This window comes from Leuciscus leuciscus (genome assembly GCF_965113295.1).
Source record: "Leuciscus leuciscus genome assembly, chromosome: 22".
NCBI lineage: Eukaryota > Metazoa > Chordata > Actinopteri > Cypriniformes > Leuciscidae > Leuciscus > Leuciscus leuciscus.
Window position 1 is genome coordinate 7,325,713 of NC_138746.1, and position 20,382 is coordinate 7,346,094.

General features: G+C 35.4%; 1 protein-coding gene across 2 annotated transcripts; it reads left to right on the forward strand.

Annotated features, from left to right (window-relative positions):
• Nucleotides 1-980: 980 nt before the first annotated feature.
• On the forward strand, nucleotides 981-20,128 carry anxa11a (annexin A11a). 2 transcript variants are annotated; one of them, XM_082154007.1, is made up of 15 exons: nucleotides 981-1,131; nucleotides 6,469-6,713; nucleotides 10,233-10,306; nucleotides 13,152-13,490; nucleotides 13,590-13,677; nucleotides 14,604-14,698; nucleotides 15,147-15,260; nucleotides 15,647-15,737; nucleotides 15,898-15,977; nucleotides 16,118-16,174; nucleotides 16,288-16,381; nucleotides 17,610-17,705; nucleotides 18,184-18,242; nucleotides 19,230-19,352; nucleotides 19,459-20,128. In XM_082154007.1, the coding sequence occupies exons 2-15, from the start codon at nucleotides 6,473-6,475 to the stop codon at nucleotides 19,516-19,518; spliced, it is 1,611 nt and encodes a 536-aa protein (XP_082010133.1). In that variant the 5' UTR covers nucleotides 981-1,131; nucleotides 6,469-6,472; the 3' UTR covers nucleotides 19,519-20,128. The 2 variants fall into 2 exon arrangements, with proteins under 2 accessions (XP_082010133.1, XP_082010134.1); XM_082154008.1 differs by having other exon boundaries at nucleotides 13,290-13,490.
• Nucleotides 20,129-20,382: the final 254 nt, after the last annotated feature.

The following is a 20,382-nucleotide window of genomic DNA, read 5'->3' on the forward strand; positions in this document are numbered from 1 at the left end:
TCGCACAACAAACAAACTGGATGTTGAGTTCTAAGCCTCTAATAACTGAGTTTATTTACTTCTGTAGCTAAATGGTACACTAAGGTACAGTAAGTCAGGGAGTCCATATTCTGTGATCAGTCCAGGTGCCCATCCTTAGATGATAAGAGCCCGTATTGTACATAAATCATGAGAAATTAAAATAGTTTTGTTTTTTATTTTAAGATGGTTGCAAAATAAGTTGTTATTGTTATTAGTAACCTGTACAGATCAGTGACAAGAAATGACAATAAATGAATCTAAGATTAGTTCAAATTAATCTAATAATAATTATATATATATATATATATATATATATATATATATATATAATTCATAATATTTCAAGAATCTGACTTTTCTTGTTTTTAATTAACCCAAGAGATTTCAGAAATGCGTCAATTTCAATTAAGAAATGTGAAAAAGTAGGTTGCGAGCTAAGAAATGTTTTGCTTATGAATAGAAAACATTCCAAGCAAAATAAAAATTAGCATTGTAATTCATTGGAGTATTCGTTGTACCTTTATAGTAACAGATTATATCTTTTAACTGAAAGGATTTGGAAGAATCAAGGAAAATAAGAGCTTTTTCCTAAGTAGCCTACAGTAAACACACGGACGTCACACGCACGCACGCACAGGTAGGCGTGGCTGACTTTAGGGCGTGATCCTGCTTGGGCAGACTTCCAAATTTAGACCCAAAGCTCCGTCTTGTGTGATATCTTAACACTCCGTCTTTGTCACATATTAATATTTAGAAAACACAACCTACATGAACCCTAATAGGCTATAATATGAACGCAGATCTTAAAGTGATAACAACGCATTTTAAGCAACTAACGTTACTCTTTTAAAACTGTATTCTGCAATAGGTTATGCCATATTTGACAGGCTTATGGAAAGATTACAATAGTCATTCCTTTATTACCAAACAACGTGAGTCATGGTGAATGAAAGAGTCATGTGTTTTATGTTTAGTTAAAGATTGTTTGGTGTGATACAGTCATGGAAAGTATGAGTCCCACCCACCTCATTAAATATTACGCTGCGTGTCTCACGCTCGAGCACAGAGAGGTACTCTGTACCTAGGAAGTGACGGCCTTCTGTTTAAACTGTAAGTAACATATACTCTTTTACACCATAATGCGGTCTGTTTAACGTTTATACTATTAAAATAGTTATAACGATATTGAGCGAGCTGTTATGTAAACGTTTATGCGGTTTCTGTTCTGTAATTCCTGCATACCACTGCGTTATTTTAAGCGTCTTGTAAGCCTTCTTCCAAGCTAACATTTTCAGAGATACGCCCATAATGTTGAGTATTAATAATCTTATGTCTTTTATCTTCGCTTCGCATATTTGAGGTTCCCGCTAATTCAAGATTCTCCAGCAAAATCCAGTAAATTCTGTAGTGTAATGTTTTATGGAGCGAAAACATGTTTTAATGTGACAGAACATTTTGTCTTAAATACAGTTGCGATAGACAAGACTCGAACTGTCACTGTTCTGTGGGATAACGTTAGATCAAAATGGAAGTGTGGATATCTGGGTAATCACATATTTTGTTGTTGACTGAGCAAACCTTAATAGTGCCACTTGTAATTTAGGCCTCAATGGAAATATGTCTCGTCTTAATTAGGGCACATAATAGTGTTCAGATGTTGTTACTGTGAACACTGTTACTGTTACTCGCAGGAATTCTCTATGTTGTAATAAAAGTAAAAAATATGTTAACACTTCTAATGTTCAAGATATTTTATAACCACTTTGTTGGTGTATTGTGAAGTTGGCTATAAGCTGTACTTATATATATATATATATATATATATATGAGAGAGAGAGAGAGAAAGACAGACAGAGAGAGAGATAGATATTAAAATCTATCAATTAACTAATAATATATTTTTCTTAGTTTTAAGAACATTTCAATTATCTAAACATCCTTTTTCTACTATAAATAACCTTTTTTTGGCATGGAAATGTTCCATGGATGTTAACGGTTCTTCGTGGAAACATATGCTAATAAAGAACCTTAAGTGTTGCATTTTAAGCTTGCGTTTTTAAAAAGTAAATAGTACCATATTAATTATTTACATACTTTATGATGTTTACTTTGCAGAGTCATTAAATTAATCAGATGTACAGAGTCATTTACTTCTATTTTTTTGTTTTAATTTTATGTAATATATTTTCAACACATATTTTCATTATTTCACAAAAGGTGGAATCTTGCCCTGTTGAAGACCCCTGCTGTAGAGAAAGTAAAACTCTTAGTCAAAAAGTGTTGGTATTGTGATAGATAGCGGTGTTTTGACATTCTAAAGCATGGCATTAACATTCTTAAAAATTAGGCCAAACAAAAACACTTTTTTTCTGCCCTAAACAAAGTGTGATTGTAAAGGCCTGACTGAAATCAACATAGTGCCCCTCATTTATGAAACGAACGAATGAACGTGCGCTTGTTTCCACGCAAAACTTGGCATTTATCCATATATACGTGATTGCTGGCTACAATCAAATCTTACGTCAGGTTTCAACTTGTGAACACAAGTTTTTGAGTTAGGGTGAACTTGCATTCAGAATAATAAATTTGGCTTGGAATTGTTGGAATCAGCTGCCACATTTATTAACAACAATGGGATTGTTGGCATATGAATGTTTCATAAGATGACATAATGTGTCATAAGATGATTTCTGCACTCGTTTCTATGTTAAGATTGACAAATGAGGCCCATTGTGATCCGTAAGTTTGAAAATCTTAACCGTGGGTATTGCATCATATGTTGAGGTGTGGTGCTTTTTATCGGCAGGGTTCATCTCTAAAAGTCTGTTTGCCCCTTCCTTCTACACAACTTCTAATGTGTTTTATGGCAGGTGTTGAGGTGCTATGACAAACCGCTCCCACACTGAGTAAAGGTGATAAGACTATGAAAAGTGTATAACTTTCAAATACATCAGTATTAGTTTCCATGACCACAAATAGAGCATGAACATAGGCTAAATATTATACTGGCCTATTTGTAAGTTTACAAAGTATGGACATCTCTCTAAGTCGAAGGCAATGTGCCAAGGGTCAATGAGCAACATTATAAAAGCCAATTTTTCATATCTTATCCGCTCCTGTCATGTTATCCATATAATTTGCGCCCCATACACTGTAAGTGTACTGTATTTTCTCTGCTGCAGACAGCATTGCCTTTCTTCACTGCCTCAATAGTTAGCTACTTAGCATAGGCAAAAGAGCATGATACTGCTTACTATAGACCTTAGTCAGGGTAGTGCCATATTTATTTTTTGACAGGAATGAAAATGAGGCTGTGAAGGATAGAAGTACACTGTATTCAATAGATCCTACTGTTGTTTAACAATATACCTTACCGACATTGTCCAGCCGACGAAAAATCTTTCAGAAGAAAAATATCAGTGGACAAAAACTAGCTTTGAAAGTTGTGGGTTATGAAAATTACATAATCTAGGATCTTTCTACAGTTTGTGCCATTGTAAAGACTGTAAGTCTATCCCTTACAGCCTTGTTTACATCAGTGTTAAATTCAATATGGTGTCTAACCAGATTTACGTCTATAGAATTCAACAGTTGGGTTCCGGGAGTAAAAACTTTCTTCATATGGAAATTGATTTTGTACGTTAACTTAGAAACCTTTAAAGACAGACTGATTGATTTTGAATGGCAGCCTATGGTGACATTTCACTAGTGAAAATACAATTACAGATATCAAGAATTATAGTTTTTACTAGTTGAAATTCAATTGTTGATATCAAGAATTATCATTTTAACTAGTGAAAATGTAATTTCTGATATCAAAAATAGCCATTGTTACTAGTAGAAATCTAATTCCTGATATCAATAACTATCATTTTAACTAGTGAAAATTGAATTGTTGATATCAAGGATTCATATCCTGGAAATGAATAAAAGTTAAAACGGCTTGCCATAGACAGACCTTCTATGAGCTACAAGGTTTTTAATCAATGGTATTTTCCTCTGCTGAAGATTATTTCAGCTATTTTGAAAAAAAATCCTGTTTAACAGTGGAATTCCTGGTGAAAAACACCTTACCCATGATGCTGCTCAGATCAAATTACACCAACCAGAGTTGAAAAAAGCAACACACACTAAAAGATCTTATTAGCCCTGTTCACATCTCTCTACTTTTTGTACACAAAAACCGTACATACTGTATATATTTCAATCAGGAGATTGACCTCATTATTTTTGGGGTGGGCTGTCACTGCAAAAATCTTTCTTTCCATGGTAACAGCGATGATTTCTGATTCGTGGAGCTGTCCTAAGTATTATAGGTGGTGTAGCATATTATTTTAGACAGTCAAAAATTAAATGTTTTTAAAGTTGCGTTTAAAAACACTGACTTGTGGCTTCTACAGAAGCTTGTATTGTACCGTCATTTAACAACCTCAGAGCTCTTGATACGTTAGTGTTGAAAGGTTATCACTTAAAATCAATTTCCCTTTGGAAAATATGAATGTGAGTTTGACTTCCTGAACATGACTGTAGTTTTCTATAGCAGCAGGGCAGAGCTTCAGCCTTCAGCTGTGGTTTATGTAATGTGTTTCCATGGTTTGGACCACACGGGAACTTCTCGTTGAGACGCACTGACTGCTGTTAATGTTTGGTATAAAATAAATATCGAGGGCTTGATTTTGAGAGCATAGCCACTATTTTCCACTTAGGGTTTATGTTTTGGTGCATTTCAAAGGAAATGTTGAGAAGTCTGAGCTGTCAGGTCAGAAGAAAAAAAAAGAGAATGAATTAGACTGTGATTTTAATATTTTAGTTTTTTATTTTACAAATAAATAAGTTTATGTAAAAAAAAAAAAAAAGTGAAACAAACTTTAGCTAAATAAATAGTTTTTTTGTTGACACGTGTTGCAGTTTTCATGCTAGTTGTTGGCACACTAAAGGGAAATGTTGCTCTGTTTTGCAGACCAACATCTCAAGCATCTCAAGTCAGGTGTTAAACACAGCAGAAGGTGTCAGTTTTACATGCTTGCAAAACGATTTAAAAAATGAGCCAATAATGAGACCTAGGCTACTTTATTAAAACTGAATCAACGCCAGCAATATCAGTAATCTGGCCATTTACACAATTCTGGGGTGATAAAGCAGATGATGATTTACAGCTACAGATGTACAGCAGTCTGTGCTCTCTGAGGGCTCATTGACAAGCAGCACAGGAGCAGATGCAGCGTGATGTTTGGATAATGGGGCCTAATGGTAAAGCTTATGTATCCCCTTAAATGGAGCTCTGCAGTGATGACGTATTTTTGTAGGCCAATCTGAACTTTGACATCACTATTTTCCCCGATAAAAAAGCCTACCTAAAGGATTTTCCCATTGTTGCAGAAAATTTGCTCTATGACCAACAATAGTTTATGATTATTACAAGTTTTGTGTATCAAGATAACCTTAACAACATTTTATGAATGTTGAAACCTAAATCCAATAAACAAACTACGCCACGGTTGCACAACTTCAACACTAAGCTTCAACACTTCCACCACTAAGCTTCTGACAACTTTTTCAGTCTTGATTTAAAATCTACAAGTTTGAAAGTTTGAGTTAAAATAGTTTGCGAGAACATGAGTATAAACTCAACAAGCTGTAAAATCAGATTAGCAAATATATTAGTTTTCAGCGTGATGTTTAAAGGGATTGTTCATCCAAAAGTTCACCCATCAGTTACTCACCCGTTCCAAACCCGTAAGATTTTCATTCATATTCAGAACTCAAATGAAATCTGAGAGCTTTCTGTCTATCCATTGACAGCTACGTAAAGTTAATAAAGAAATCATAAAACTAATCCATATGAGTTGAGTGGTTTAGTCCAAATTTTCTGAAGAGATTTGATTGCTTTACATGATGAACAGATAGAATTTTGGCTTTTATTCACATTTAAAAATTAAAGCGTCAAAATGGTAGTTGCGTAGCTGTCAATGGAGGGACAGAAAGCTCTCAGATTTGATCAAAAAGATCTTCATTTGTGTTCTGAAGATGAACTAAAGTCTTATGGGTTTGGAACGACATGAGGGTGAGTAAATAATGACAGAATTTTCATTCTTGGGTGAACTATCCCTTTAAACATCACACTGAAAATGTCCATGACAGCATCTGTAGTCCCCTTTAGACACATATTAGCAATCAACTTTTTCAAGAAGCATAAAAGCTTATATCAAGAATGAGGTATTACTGATGTTTTTTATGCCATCGAATGAAACATGCTTGTGCTAACTGCTTATTTCAGGCATTTACCCATTGACTTTGGAATGATTCATGGAGCCTCTGATGCATTTTAAGCAATTTATGCACCTTTTTTTATTATTATTATTATGATCTCCAATCCAAGCTTATGAAGATTTCATTTTCACGCAATTTTGGTAAAAGAAACCCATCCTTTTTTTCAATTTCACGCAGGACAATGAGCTATCCAGGCTATCCTCCCCAGACGGGCTATCCTCCTCAGGCTGGAGGATACCCACCTCAACCAGGGGCGTACCCTCCTGCTGCAGGCGGCTACCCCCCTCAACCTGGGATGTACCCCCCGCAGGCAGGTGGATACCCTCCCCAACCTGGTGCTTACCCGTCACAGCCAGGTGCCTATCCCGGCCAGCCAGGTGCCTATCCCGGCCAGCCAGGGCAGTTTGCTCCTCCACCCTCAGGTGAGCCAAAGTAAAACCAGGAAACTGCACTTATCTGAATGTTATCTGAATAGATGATTTCCATATGTGCAGTGTGCACAATGCATTTCCTTGCATCATACTCAATGTGGTTTGTGTTTGAAATGTTGAATTATGAAGTTTTTATGGACACTTTAGTCATAAAGTCAGTGGACAAGCCAACTTTGTTTAGTGGTGCTTTCATTGAACAGTGATGTTGAATTTCATTGTAATGTGGAATTTTTAGGTGGAGCTAAAAAAAATATATTTTGAGTGACATAGTTTGTCAAAAATGCTAGCTGGCTTCTAGCATTGTCTTGCACTGATGTGCATTCTATTAGAGGCTCTTCTTTTGAGAGACCCAGAGATCTGTGGGTGGTGTTTGTGCCAGAGGCCACATGGATTATATCATTGAATGAACACATTTGAATGTTTCACAACATGTTCTTTTGGGAGGAAACCCTTGACTTGTTGGCTCGTGTCTCACACATTTTCCAGAATATGGTTGGTTTAGCTATTTTTCCATACCAAAATATGCTTTGTTTGGTGTGTATACACATCCTAGCAATATTGACCTTCCTATGTTTTGTTTACCAGTAATATTTTATTCATCGGAATATTCTGAACTCTAAGGCTCACAAATCTGATTTTATTTTCAGATCTGATCTTTAGCACTGTCAGATGAAATCTGATCTGTTCTGACAGGGTAGCCAATATCCGGTGTATCTCCATCAGTTGCGGTAGTTGCAGTAGTAGTTCTCCAAGCATCAACACGATGCCGTGACACTTTCTCATACAGAAACTGACAGTGGCTGTCAGTGTGTACATTTTGCCTCTGCTCTATCATGGTCTCGCTGTGGTGCTTAACTCCTAGGCACATGAGAGAACATAAACGCTAGAGGTATTGCACACATTCATGTAGTATTCATGTTATTTACTACTTTATGAATGTCACATTGTTTGCTATTAGATGAAAGCGCTGGCAAACATGAATGTATTCATATTTGATGAAGTCACATGCATTGCATATCAAATTAAAAGTGAAACAGATTGCTAGTTTTTGCTATTTTGTTTTATCTGGTGTTACATCTGACTGTTCATTTCATACTGAAAAAAACTTTGTAAAAATTGTAGTTTTCTTTTTTTTCTGTTAAGAACTCAGATATCCCAAACAGCCCGTTTAACTGCAGTTTTGTTCCCAGGATTAGATTCAATTTATTGTTGTCTTTGTTTGCTGATTGTGTGACAGAAATAAAAATGATATGTGCCACCAGCAAAACAGCCTCTTCTGTGTGTGCAAGAGGACATAGACCTGCATTCTCAGACCTGATTCTTTGTCTGGATTCATAAGCAGTCCGCTCTACATTTAGACATCCATATAAGGACACCAATGTATTTACTGCTGCTCTATTTCTTGAATCCTCAACAAATCTTGAGACTGACAGAAATCCACATAGGGTTTGAATGTGATCACATAGATCTCAATGCAGCCTTTCATGCACAAAATAATCTGTTTCTCTTTGCATTTGGTCAATACATTGGTCAGCACATTATAAAAAAAATGTCTGATTTCATGTTCATTGCTACTTACTCCAAAAAGTAAAAACTGTAACTGAAAAGAAAACAGGATTACTTTGAATAGCATTAGCATCATTGTAAAATTGTGATGAAGAGCTGAGCAAGTCTTGCATATGTATTTCCGGGTCTGAGTGTGACTTCCTCCTTAGAGAGTAAGTAATGGATACCAAAAAATGATAATTAAATTATATATATATATATATATATATATATATAATGTATATATATATATGTGAAAGGAGAATGTATGTGTGTGTGAGAGTAGAAATGTATGTATGTGAAAGGAGAATGTATGTGTGTGTGAGAGTAGAAATGTATGTATGTGAAAGGAGAATGTATGTGTGTGTGTGAGAGTAGAAATGTATGTATGTGAAAGGAGATTGTATGTGTGTGAGCGTATAGAAAAGTATGTATGTGAAAGGAGAATGTATGTGTGTGTGTGTGTATAGAAATGTATGTATGTTAAAGGAGTATGTATGTGTGTGACAGTAGAAATGTATGTATGTGAAACAAGAATGTATGTGTGTGACAGTAGAAATTAATGTATGTGAAAGGAGAATGTGTGTGTGTGTGTTTGCGTATAGAAATGTATGTATGTGAAAGGAGAAGGTATGTGTGTGAGAGTAGAAGAATGGATTTTGGCTTGTACGGCCCCTCATAAGTAACAGTAAATAATTTTGTAATGTTACAAAAGATTTCTATTTCAAATAAATTCGGTTCTTTTGAACTGTTTTGTTCTGTAAAGCAGCATAACTATTTTCAACATGGATAATAATCAAAAATGCTTCTTGAGCACCAATCAGCATATCAGAATGATTTCTGAAGGATCATGTGACACTGGCTGTAGACTGGAGTAATGATGCTGAAAATTCAGCTTTGATCACAGGAATAAATCACATTTAAAAATATATTCAAATAAAAAATATTCATTTATATTGGAATTATATTTGACAATATTACAGTTTTTACTGTATTTTTGATCAAATAAATGCACCCTTGGTGAGCATAAGAGGCTTCTTAAAAAAGTCTTACTGACCCCAAACTTTTGAATTGTAGTGTATTTATTTATTTTTGCCTTCACTCGATCATTTTAAATGGTGTTGTGGTTTGGCAAATGAATTTTAAAAGTAATCCATATAGTAATTTTACTCAATTAATCATAAAAAGCATTATTCCATGTCAACTAACCAAATATTGCATGTTATAAGAGTTACATTTTATATTTAAAAGTAGCCTAGATGTAGAAACCCCTAGTAGAAATAGCTTAATTATGTGTCAGTACAGTGTTACCTTCTTATTACCATAACAAAACCTGCTGCTCTGTCATATCACATCAAAACAGGTTCAGAACTAAAAAATATATTTTTCAAATATAGTTACAAGATGGGGTGATGCGGGGCCCTCAGGGTACTGCGCACAGAATAATGATCAAAAGTTGATGTCTTGATTATTATTAGCCTGACATGTGATACACAATGTATCCAGATTTCCCCTATACACACTGCATTTTGAAGTCAGCATGAAGTGATGTTCACAGCCCATTTTATTTCAGTAATCTGACATGTGAGACAGGATAGTCAATAAGTGAAATGCACGACATTGTGAAAAATAGGCTGGAATGTTTAAGAGACATTATATTGCAGAATGGAGTCAGGTGATTGGAGGATTGGAGGTGCTTTGAAAAGTAAGAAGATCTGAGACATCAGTCGGGAAAGAAAAGTAATTTAAAAGGCAGACCAAGTTTTTGGATTTTTCTATTTGGAATAATATGCACCAGAGAACCATGCACAATAAGATCAGGAACATGTTTTAATTATAAGTAAATGTGGTCAGTTTTGATGTCATGTTAACTGTGAAGTGCATTGATATTGTTCAGTCATAATTTGTGTGGGGTTTTAGGTTTTTGTTTACGTTCTTGCTTTTTTTAAATGCATGCATTTGCAGGAGGTTGGGGTGCTCCTATTGGCCTGGATAATTTGCCGAATGCCGGATTCAATGCATCAAATATCCAAGGAATGGTAAGTTCTACAATGAAACGATGATGTAATGCATACTCAGAAATGACATTGGTCTCCATTCTCAACAGATGCAGGTAATTTGATTCCAGTCAGCATGAAATCCACAGCCTTGGCTGAAATTGCATCAAATCCTTTCTTTATCAGCTTTTTACAAAACTGTGCTCTTGTGACCATGACATTGATCTTTTATAATTTATCTGTCATCCAAATGTGCTTTGACCAACAAATTTGACCCTATTCAATTTACTGATGCACAAGCTTCTTTACAGTTTGCTCCGTAATCAAATTTACTCAACAGAGGAAATGTGAACAAGTGTGGATCCATTTAACTATTGCAGCGAGGGGGGGCAATAATTCACCCAAAACTGTGATGTACACAAAAGCATAGACATTGTCTAATTACTTAAGAAACCAAGACAAAACCTCAAAGCATGAGTCAGAACAAAGAGCCATGTAATTATGTAATATCATTAAGAAAGGAAATTGTTTGATTTTCTTTCTCTGGCGGGGAGGGTTACTTAAATGTGTTTGAAGTTAACCCTTGTGAAAAGGAAGTACACTATGCATACTTTTAAAAAAGAGTACTTATTGCAGAAATAATATACTTAAAAAGAATATACTTAAAGGGATAGTTCACTTTGAAATACATTTTTGGTATGTTTTAGCTTACCTCAAGGGCATCCAAGATGTAGGTGTGTTTTTTTCCGCAGTAGTTTCAATTTTGATATTTTTAGGTCAAACCGTTCTTGTCTGTCAGTCATATAATGCAGGTCTATGGTCATTATCTCAAAACACAAGCACAGAGTCCAAATTAAACAATTCCCCGTCGTCCAAATTAAATAATTCCCCATCGTAAGTACACATTGATGGCCTAAGACACGAAACGAGCGGTTTGTGTGAGAAAACGAACAGTATTTATATCGTTTTTACCGCTTATACGCAGCCATGTCCGAGTGATCTGATCTGACGTGTACGCAGACTGGTGCATAGATATATACACTAGATGTCGCCTTAAAGACATTCGTTCCAATGAACTGCCGTAGACAAGGCGACATCTAGTGTGTATATATATCTATGCACCAGTCTGCGTACACGTCAGATCAGATCACTTGGACGTGGCTGTGTATAAGTGGTAAAAACGATATAAATACTGTTCGTTTTCTCACACAAACCGCTCGTTTCGTGTCTTAGGCCATCAATGTGTACTTACGATGGGGAATTGTTTAATTTGGACGACGGGGAATTGTTTAATTTGGACTCTGTGCTTGTGTTTTGAGATAATGACCATAGACCTGCATTATATGACTGACAGACAAGAACGGTTTGACCTAAAAATATCAAAATTGAAACTACTGCGGAAAAAAACACACCTACATCTTGGATGCCCTTGAGGTAAGCTAAAACATACCAAAAATTTATTTCAAAGTGAACTATCCCTTTAAGTGCAAACTGAATATAATGTTTTGGGACACTTATTTTCGTGTTAATTGCAATTAAATGAAAAGACATTATTGTGTAAATTTATATTAAATTCAGCTTTGATCTCAGGAATAAATCACATTTCAAAATATATTCAAATAGAAAATATTCATTTAAATTGGAATTATATTTCACAAAATTACAGTTTTTATTGTATTTTTGATCAAATAAATGCAGCCTTGGTGAGCATAAGTTTTACTGACCCCAAACTTTAGAATTTTAGTGTATTTATTTATTTATTGCACTGCTGAATATACTGACAAGCCTTTATGGTAAACTAAAATATACTTTAATATAATTTCTATTGAAAATTGTATGTATTTAACTATATTTGTAATTATACATTTGTAATGATGCAGGTGCAATTTAGTATATTTAAAACATTAACTTTAAATGCAACATCGGACAACACACGACAGTAAAATGATAATCAAGTACTTTACATGCATGTTAGTCAACACAACAGAAAAAGTGTACATTTTTGACAAGATTAATAAAACAATGATTTAATATGTACTTTAAAGTAAAGCTTATAATTTGATATGACTACAAAGTGCACTATTTAAATGTGTACTTGTGTTTAGAAAGTGTCCTTTTTAAGAACATTTTAGTGGCCTTTTATTTAATACTATTATTTTATCTGCAAGTAGAGTTTTAAAAATATATACCGTATATACTTTTAATATTTGAAGTACATTCCAAGTGCATATTTAATACAATTAAGCACACTTCTTTTTTACAAGGGTAAGTTCATGTCACAAGAAGGAATTTCCTGTGTCATAATTTAAAATGTATACTGCCCTTGGGTGTAGTTCAACCTCTGGGACGTAAAAGTGCCTAAAAGTTGAAGAAACACAAATATTCTGGCAATCGGCTACCTGGCTTTCTAGATTTTGGTGTTAGTGTCAGCCATTAAAACACACACACACACATATACACACACACACATACACACACACACACACACACACACATTGGTTAGCCACTTGCTAGACTAAAAGAAAGAACTGGTTTAAGTACTCTGCAGTACTTCTGCATTTAAGGGTTACAGCAAGGGAACATTTGTGAATGTGGAAGTTCTTCGTCTCTGTGACAACCATGTGCAATACGATGCAAGTGGCTTGAGTCAACAGAAACGTTTCAGTGCAAAGCCACCCTATGTAAACAAACCTTTCCATGAATGCACACTTGTTCAACATCCTCCTTATCTCCCTGTCCTGGCCTTAATCATCTCTTTGTCCGTCAGTATTGTCATTTCAAGGCTGTATATGTTTAATTTCCTGAAACTTCTCCTCTACTGTCCTAACTGTCATGCTTGCTTTTTGCTTTGTGCTTTTTTCGCCCCCCTCAAATGTTTCCATCACAGGCAAATCAGTTCGCTGCCAATAGTGGATTTAGCCCAAATCCATCCATGTTCTCTCAAGTGCCTGGTGGCTATCCTGCCCCCCAACCTGGGGGCCCACCAGCCCCCTCCCCTAACCAGCCCTATGGCCTGTACCCTCAGCCAGGAGGAGGTATGCCCCAAGGTCCAGGAATGGGATACCCTAGTGGGCCAGCCCCTGGTCAGCAGATGCCGGGCTACCCAAACGCCCCAGGACCCAATCCTTCCGTGCCTAGCTATCCTAAAGCACCCTCACCCAACCCGTCCATGCCCGCGTACGGTGGAGGTTATGGAGGAGGTGCACCTGCTGTTCCAGCTATCAATGTACAGTAAATTAACTCAATTAAATAATTAAAAAAATTTTGTGTGGAATTTATTGCATTATAAATTTCTGTCCTAACTTCCCTGTTGTTTTATTTGTAGCGTGGATTCAGAGGGACCATCCAAGACTTCCCTGGAGCTGATCCGCTAAAGGACGCGGAAGTCCTCAGGAAGGCCATGAAGGGCTTCGGTGGGTTATTTTTCATGTTGATTTTTTCCACTTAAGGCCTTGATATACTCTCGGCGTAGTTCTCGCTTTTCGCTTGCGGATGAAAAGAAGTTTGAAATACCTGAGAATTGGCATACTGTTAGCGAACATGCCGACGCTGCCCATGCTTCTGAGACGAATATGTAAAAATGTGCAGCACGCTTTCCTCTCAATAACAAAATAAATACACTACAAAATGGTGAGAAAACAGTAGTTAAGACTGCATCTGATCATGGCAACATGGATATGTTTGCACAGGCTCTGCAATTCGCCCCTCCGGTCAAGTCACAGTGTTTATTTATAAAGCATTTTATACAATAGATTTCTTTAAAGCAAGCAGCTATACAGTATTAAACATGAAAAAAAAGAAAAATAGTGCCAGTGTCGCTTTCAATTAGAAATAGCAGCTCTCCAGTACGTTCATGTTTTTGCTTGTGTCTGACTTCGACTGAATGGAAGAAATTAGGAAGATTTCCAAGTCAAAGAAGGCGGAGCTGCAGACCAAACCTACCTATTATGTAATAGAGTAATACACCAATTGACTAATGTTTACCAGCCGGAGCGTACTTTCCTGTTTCAAAAGCCTGAAACAAACTGTTAACAAACTTCATTTTGGCCTGATTTTGTTTGAAATGTTTTTCTTTGATTTCGCTTGAAGAATAATCGAGGCCTTTACTCTCTTGGGAAGCAGCGTCACTTAATTTCCCTCGGGGGTGTTCTGTTCTTTTTTTTTAAATGTCTATCAATTATTAATCTTGTTAAGTTTGACCGCTTTGTGATACAGATGGTGGATGTTCAAATAATGAGAGCTTTATTTTAGAATGACATGGAATACAATAGGAGCTTTCCCTGAATATGACTCATCTGTTTATTATATGCTGCTAATACACAAGCACATGTTTCAACAGGCACTGATGAACAAGCCATCATTAATTTGCTTGGAAGTCGCTCCAACAAGCAGCGTGTACCTCTCTTGGTGTCATACAAGACTGCCTATGGAAAGGTATTGTAGAGCATTGGAGATTTTTCTATATTTGCTGTTCAGCAAATGGAGCGGCAGTCCCTCTAGAGCTTTGATTTATTTCACATGGTTTATTTTAAACAGCTAGTCATATTTCTTAACAGCTGTGAATCATGAGTTTGCTACTTGCTATTATATAATAAGAGGCAGGTGGTATTAGTGGGAGGGACTGTTCTCATTCTAGAGAGCATTTGATTGGACAAATATTTGTAAATGCTCCTGAGTACAAGATGAGTCATCAGTATTTTTGGTTCATTTTCCCAAAGGATAAAGACTAAAAGATAATTTTGTCAACACTAGCATATATATCATCACAGCCTCAATGCAGAAAATAACTAAATGGCTAACAAACTAACAGCAAAGCCCATATTTTGTTATGGGGTCTTTAAGATAAGCAACATTGTGCATTCATGTAACCCATTGTTTACAGGACTTGGTCAAGGACCTGAAGTCTGAGCTTTCAGGGAACTTTGAGAGAGTGGTGCTGGCCATGTTGAAGACTCCAGCTCAGTTGGATGCAAGTGAGCTCAAAGAGGCAATCAAGGTTTGTGAAAGTACTTTATTAACAGAATTCAGGAAAAAAAGAATGATTTCTGAAGGATCATGTGACAATTCGTGAATATACAGATTTGCATCACAGGAATAAATGACATTTTGTAATATATTAAAATAGAAAACAGTTATTTCAAGTTGTAATAATATTTCACAATATTACTGTTTTTACTGTGTTTTTGTTCATATAAATGCAGCGTTGGTGAGCATAAAAGTCATAATCGTTTAGCCATTGAACCATAGGTTAATATGTAACACTGTTCTCTGGGCCTTAAAGGAACAGTTTACCAAACACAAAAGCAGAATTTCTAAAGACGGATAAAAAAAGATGTTTTTATATGCCATTAATACAAAAGTAATCTGCTGATTGTTTCACAGGGAGCAGGGACAGATGAAGCCTGTCTGATTGAAATCTTGGCCTCTCGCTCTAATGCAGAGATCCGAGAAATCAATCAACTCTTCAAAGCTGGTACGCACTTGACTCATATCACTTAATTCCTTCCCTCTGCAATTACAGATTTGATTACTTCCCAATCAAGGATGTGGTACATGTCATTCGCATTTTAATTTAAAGCTTGACAGTTAGCGTGGTGGGTTGTGATAAATAACACTCAATGTTCCTGTTTTAGAGAATAAGAAAACACTGGAGGATGCCATAAGTAGTGACACATCTGGACACTTCCGCAGACTCCTGGTCTCTCTTGCCCAGGTACACAGATGCTGTGCTTTTGTTTTATAAAAGTGAAAGTGACACTTTTATTTAATAATGAAAACTTCATATTTTGAATTGTAACATCGAAGAAAGATGACAATGTCAAATCAGTGTTTCTTCCTGTTATTATCTTAAAGGGTAATCGTGATGAGAGTGAGAATGTGGACATATCATTAGCCAAACAGGATGCTCAGGTAATTATTGAAATATATAATATATATATAATATATATATATATATATATATATATATGCATTTCTCAGTCTTTGAAGAGTGCCTACTATACTTTATTTGTGTTCTCCTGCAGACCCTGTATCAAGCAGGGGAAAATAAACTCGGCACAGATGAGTCTAAGTTCAATGCCATCCTGTGTGCTCGGAGCAAAGCTCACCTCAGAGCAGGTACGTCATGACCCTTTGACTGGAATAGTAGTGTTCTTTTATCAAGTTCCTTTTTAGGTAGGGCGTTTCACTCTGTGCCAACCACAGATTGCTTTCTTTCTAGGAAATTGGAACTGCTCATCTCTACTTGAATAGGGAAACACCAAAATCTCGAAACCTGTTTGTCAAGATTATTGTACTGTAACATACTGAATTATGATGTATTATACATTGCTGCTGCTTTAGCTCAAATCCGGCTTAAGAACATTAGTTCTTCAATTTAGCTTGAAGTATATCTGGGCCTTAAAAGTGTGAAGAACTTCCAAATTCTGCCACATGGGCAGCCACAGTTTCAGTTTTAGAACAGGCCTTGCAGTCAGCCAACTCTTGCCAAGGCTGTAGTTGTCATTATGAGAAATATGACTCATGACTAGACATGTTTTCCAGAGGAAATATGCCTCTAAATCAACCGACTTACTATGCCATTCCCTGTTTTTCCATACGACAGTCGATAGTTGTCTATTGTCTAGTTACATAAGATGTGCAATACTGGACATACATTTATCTAATTAACATATCATTTTTGACATTTTGTTTTTGAACGAAGTCTCTTATGTTCTAAGGCTGCATTTATTTGATCTAAAGTACAGTCAAAAACAGGAATATTGTAAAATACTCTTACAATTCAAAGAAACTGTTTTCTATTTTGATACATTTTTAAAAAGTAATTTATTTCTGTGATGGCAAAGCTGAATTTTTCAGCATCAATGTCACATGAACCTCCAGAAATCATTCTAATATGATTTGGTGCTCAAGAAACATTTCTTATTATCAATGTTTTTTTGTTTCTTTTTTTAAACAGTTTAAACTTTTTTTTCAGGATTAGACCGTTAGAAGTCATTTGTAACATTATAAATGTCGTTATTCAGTAAATATACTTTTGTCTGAATAAAAGTACTAGTTATTTTCAAAACAAAACAAAAACATACTGATCCCAAATTTATTTATTTATTTATTTATTTGTATATTGCACGATATTTATTAAATGGTAAGCTAGTATTCCATTCATCCAGAGGGCACAGTTTAATGAACAATGTGTTGGTGTTGCTTTGTAATTATAAAAGTATTGATTGTGTTTTAAAGTTCATTACTGTACTCTCCCATGCTCATTAACGGCCGTTTGTTTGTGATCTCTGTGTTTGCAGAAATATTAATGGTATTAAGGCATTATGTGTGTTTGTGTTGACAGTGTTTAATGAGTACCAGCACATGTGTGGCAGAGACATTGAGAAGAGTATCGATAGGGAGATGTCTGGAGACCTGGAGAGTGGCATGCTGGCTGTCGGTGAGCTTTCTGATCTGCCCTCTATAATCGTTTGAGGAAATCCTCTCATTAAACACTCATAATTGTATTTTTTAACTTGCTCTCCATCCTGCTGGCCCGTTTAAGAGTAAAGCTGTTATAGGGTAAATATGTGGTAATATGTTTTTAATCACACAACGTGATTCATAAACCATAAGTGTGCCATAACACATAAAGTAGTTGACATATGTGCTTGCTGTGTCATAGTGCATGACTTCCTTTCAGTCTGACATGTTCATAACGAGGTGTGTTTAGTGTGTCTTTTCAGTTTGCTGTTCTGAACAGTCAGGTTTTCTCTTTTAAATGACTTTCACTTTCAGATGAATGCCTGGTCTGTCTTCATTTTGTTTTATTTTTCCATTTAAGTTTCAAGATTCTCTTGCTTGCGGTGTTGTACATGTATTATTAGCTGCAGGGTGATTTGCATATGGTGAGTCTAAATCTGTTTTTCTGTATGCAGTGAAATGCATCAAGAACACACCGGCCTACTTTGCTGAGAGACTCTACAAGGCCATGAAGGTGAGACTCATTCTTCTCTGTGGTTTAGCTGTATTGTCTAGTGTTAGTGTAAAAGGGAAGACTAATCATGATTAATTACAACAAAGCTATAGTTTAGAAGTAATTTTGTTTGAAGTCAAACTATGTTAACTCTTTCCCCGCCATTGACGGAATTTTCCAGCAGTCAGTGTTTTCACTGTTATATGTTAGGGGGCGTTATAACACTTCTTCTGATACAAAATCTCCTGATCAAAACACCGGTAAAAAAAAAAAAGAATAAAGCAGAAACGCAAGATAAAAGCATTGGTTATGCACGTTGTAGTCTTTGACAAAAACGTGATTTTTCTCAGTTTTTTATTCAAAACGTTCCTTTTACCCACATTTAAGTGAAGCAGAGTCTATATAAAATTATAATATAAAAGTGTGTTTGTGTATATATACATATATATTATATTATATTATATTTAGTTTACATTTTTATACTTTTATATTTCTAAAAAATTTATTTATGCATTTATTTGCTAATTATTTTATATTTTATTTATTTATTTTTAATGTCAGTTTTAATATAAAAACTCAATTGAATAGCCCATTCTTAATTTGGAAATGCAAGATGCGAGTTGAACAATGTTCTCAACTTTCAACTCATTTCCAGGCTTGGAAAATTCATGGAAAGTCTGATAATAAAAAATAATACAAAATTATATATATATATTTTTTTTAATATATATATTTTTTATATTTGAATTGGACTGCAAACATTTTATATTATAACGTATTATATAATGTCATTATAATTATAACGACAGTAATATTATTAATATTAACCGTAATGTTATTATAAGGTTTGCTCAATGCTGAAATAATTTGTGGGGGAACACTGGTTATAACTAGGCGGTACATGGATTCTGATTTGATGAAAGGTGGAAGTGGCCAAAGAGTTTCGAGAGGGTTTCAGATCAGAGCACGCTCAAAAACTTAAAAAAAGATGCTGTTTTGGTTGCACAGGGAGCAGGAACCAAGGATCGCACTTTGACTCGCATCATGGTGAGCCGCTCTGAGGTGGACATGCTGGACATTCGTCAGGAATACGCAAAGATTTATGGGAAATCTCTATACACAGCCATATCTGTGAGTGCCTTTGTAACCACCCCTCAAACTATGCTTTACATTTTTTGAGAATTGAAAATGACAGATCCATAATAATATTTGTAATCAAACTAATGTGCATTTATAGGGAGACACTTCAGGTGATTATAAGAAACTACTGCTGAAGCTCTGTGGTGGAAGCGATTAGATGCTACAGATGATCAGCGACACTCAGAGGACATGAAGCCACGCCACATTTTATACACTTCTTACGCCTTACTCTATTAAATGCATGTTTTACTGTACTCAATGCAAAGGCACTTCTGTGTTATATCTTTATGTGCCTTCTATGCTGCAAGCGGTGGCTTAGCGAATTATTGTTTATATCAGAAAGAGTGCATGTTTTTTGGATGCATATGTTTCCTCCATGTATGCTTCATTTGCAAGTTGATCACAAGAAAATTCTGAATGCCAAAATATTTTTTTTACACATTCATGTATTGTAAGTAATACATAATATACTGGGGAAAATGTGCCATAAATGTTAGTTTTCGTCATCATGTTCGGCATAATTATTTGAGCATTTTATAGTAAAGAAATTTATATTTACTGCATCTTATGCATAATTAAATCTGTTGTTGGTTTTTATTTGAACTATAATTTTTTTGTTGTTGTAGCCATTGTGATTGCCAACCACCTCGCTATTGAGTCAAAAAAAGAGATGATGGTGCTGTCTTTGTGTTTCTCAGTTGCTTATTCTGTACAGAGCCAAAACACATATGAAATGCTAAGTAAATCCTGCCTGAAAGAGATTATAACTCAAGCGTTCAACTCAAATTTACTTGGTATTTCTTCAACAGCCCCCTTGGTATTATCCGTGCTGACTTCTGAAGCTAATTCAACTGTGACCTCAAAACATCCTGATAAATATTAATATATGCATTCATATAATTAATCCTACTAGATGAGGCATGACAGCCATTACAATAAACAGAATAAAAATAGGAAAATTCATATCTAAAGTGACATTACCTAGACAAAAGTGATCGTAATCATAATTAGACCTGTGCCT

Excerpts from the sequence above, each read along its gene's own strand:
- anxa11a (XM_082154007.1), top strand. The coding sequence starts at position 6,473 with ATGAGCTATCCAGGCTATCCTCCCCAGACGGGCTATCCTCCTCAGGCT. Across the intron at positions 13,678-14,603 it reads GAAGGCCATGAAGGGCTTCG|GCACTGATGAACAAGCCATC; the intron begins GTGGGTTATTTT and ends ATGTTTCAACAG. Across the intron at positions 15,978-16,117 it reads TCCTGGTCTCTCTTGCCCAG|GGTAATCGTGATGAGAGTGA; the intron begins GTACACAGATGC and ends ATTATCTTAAAG.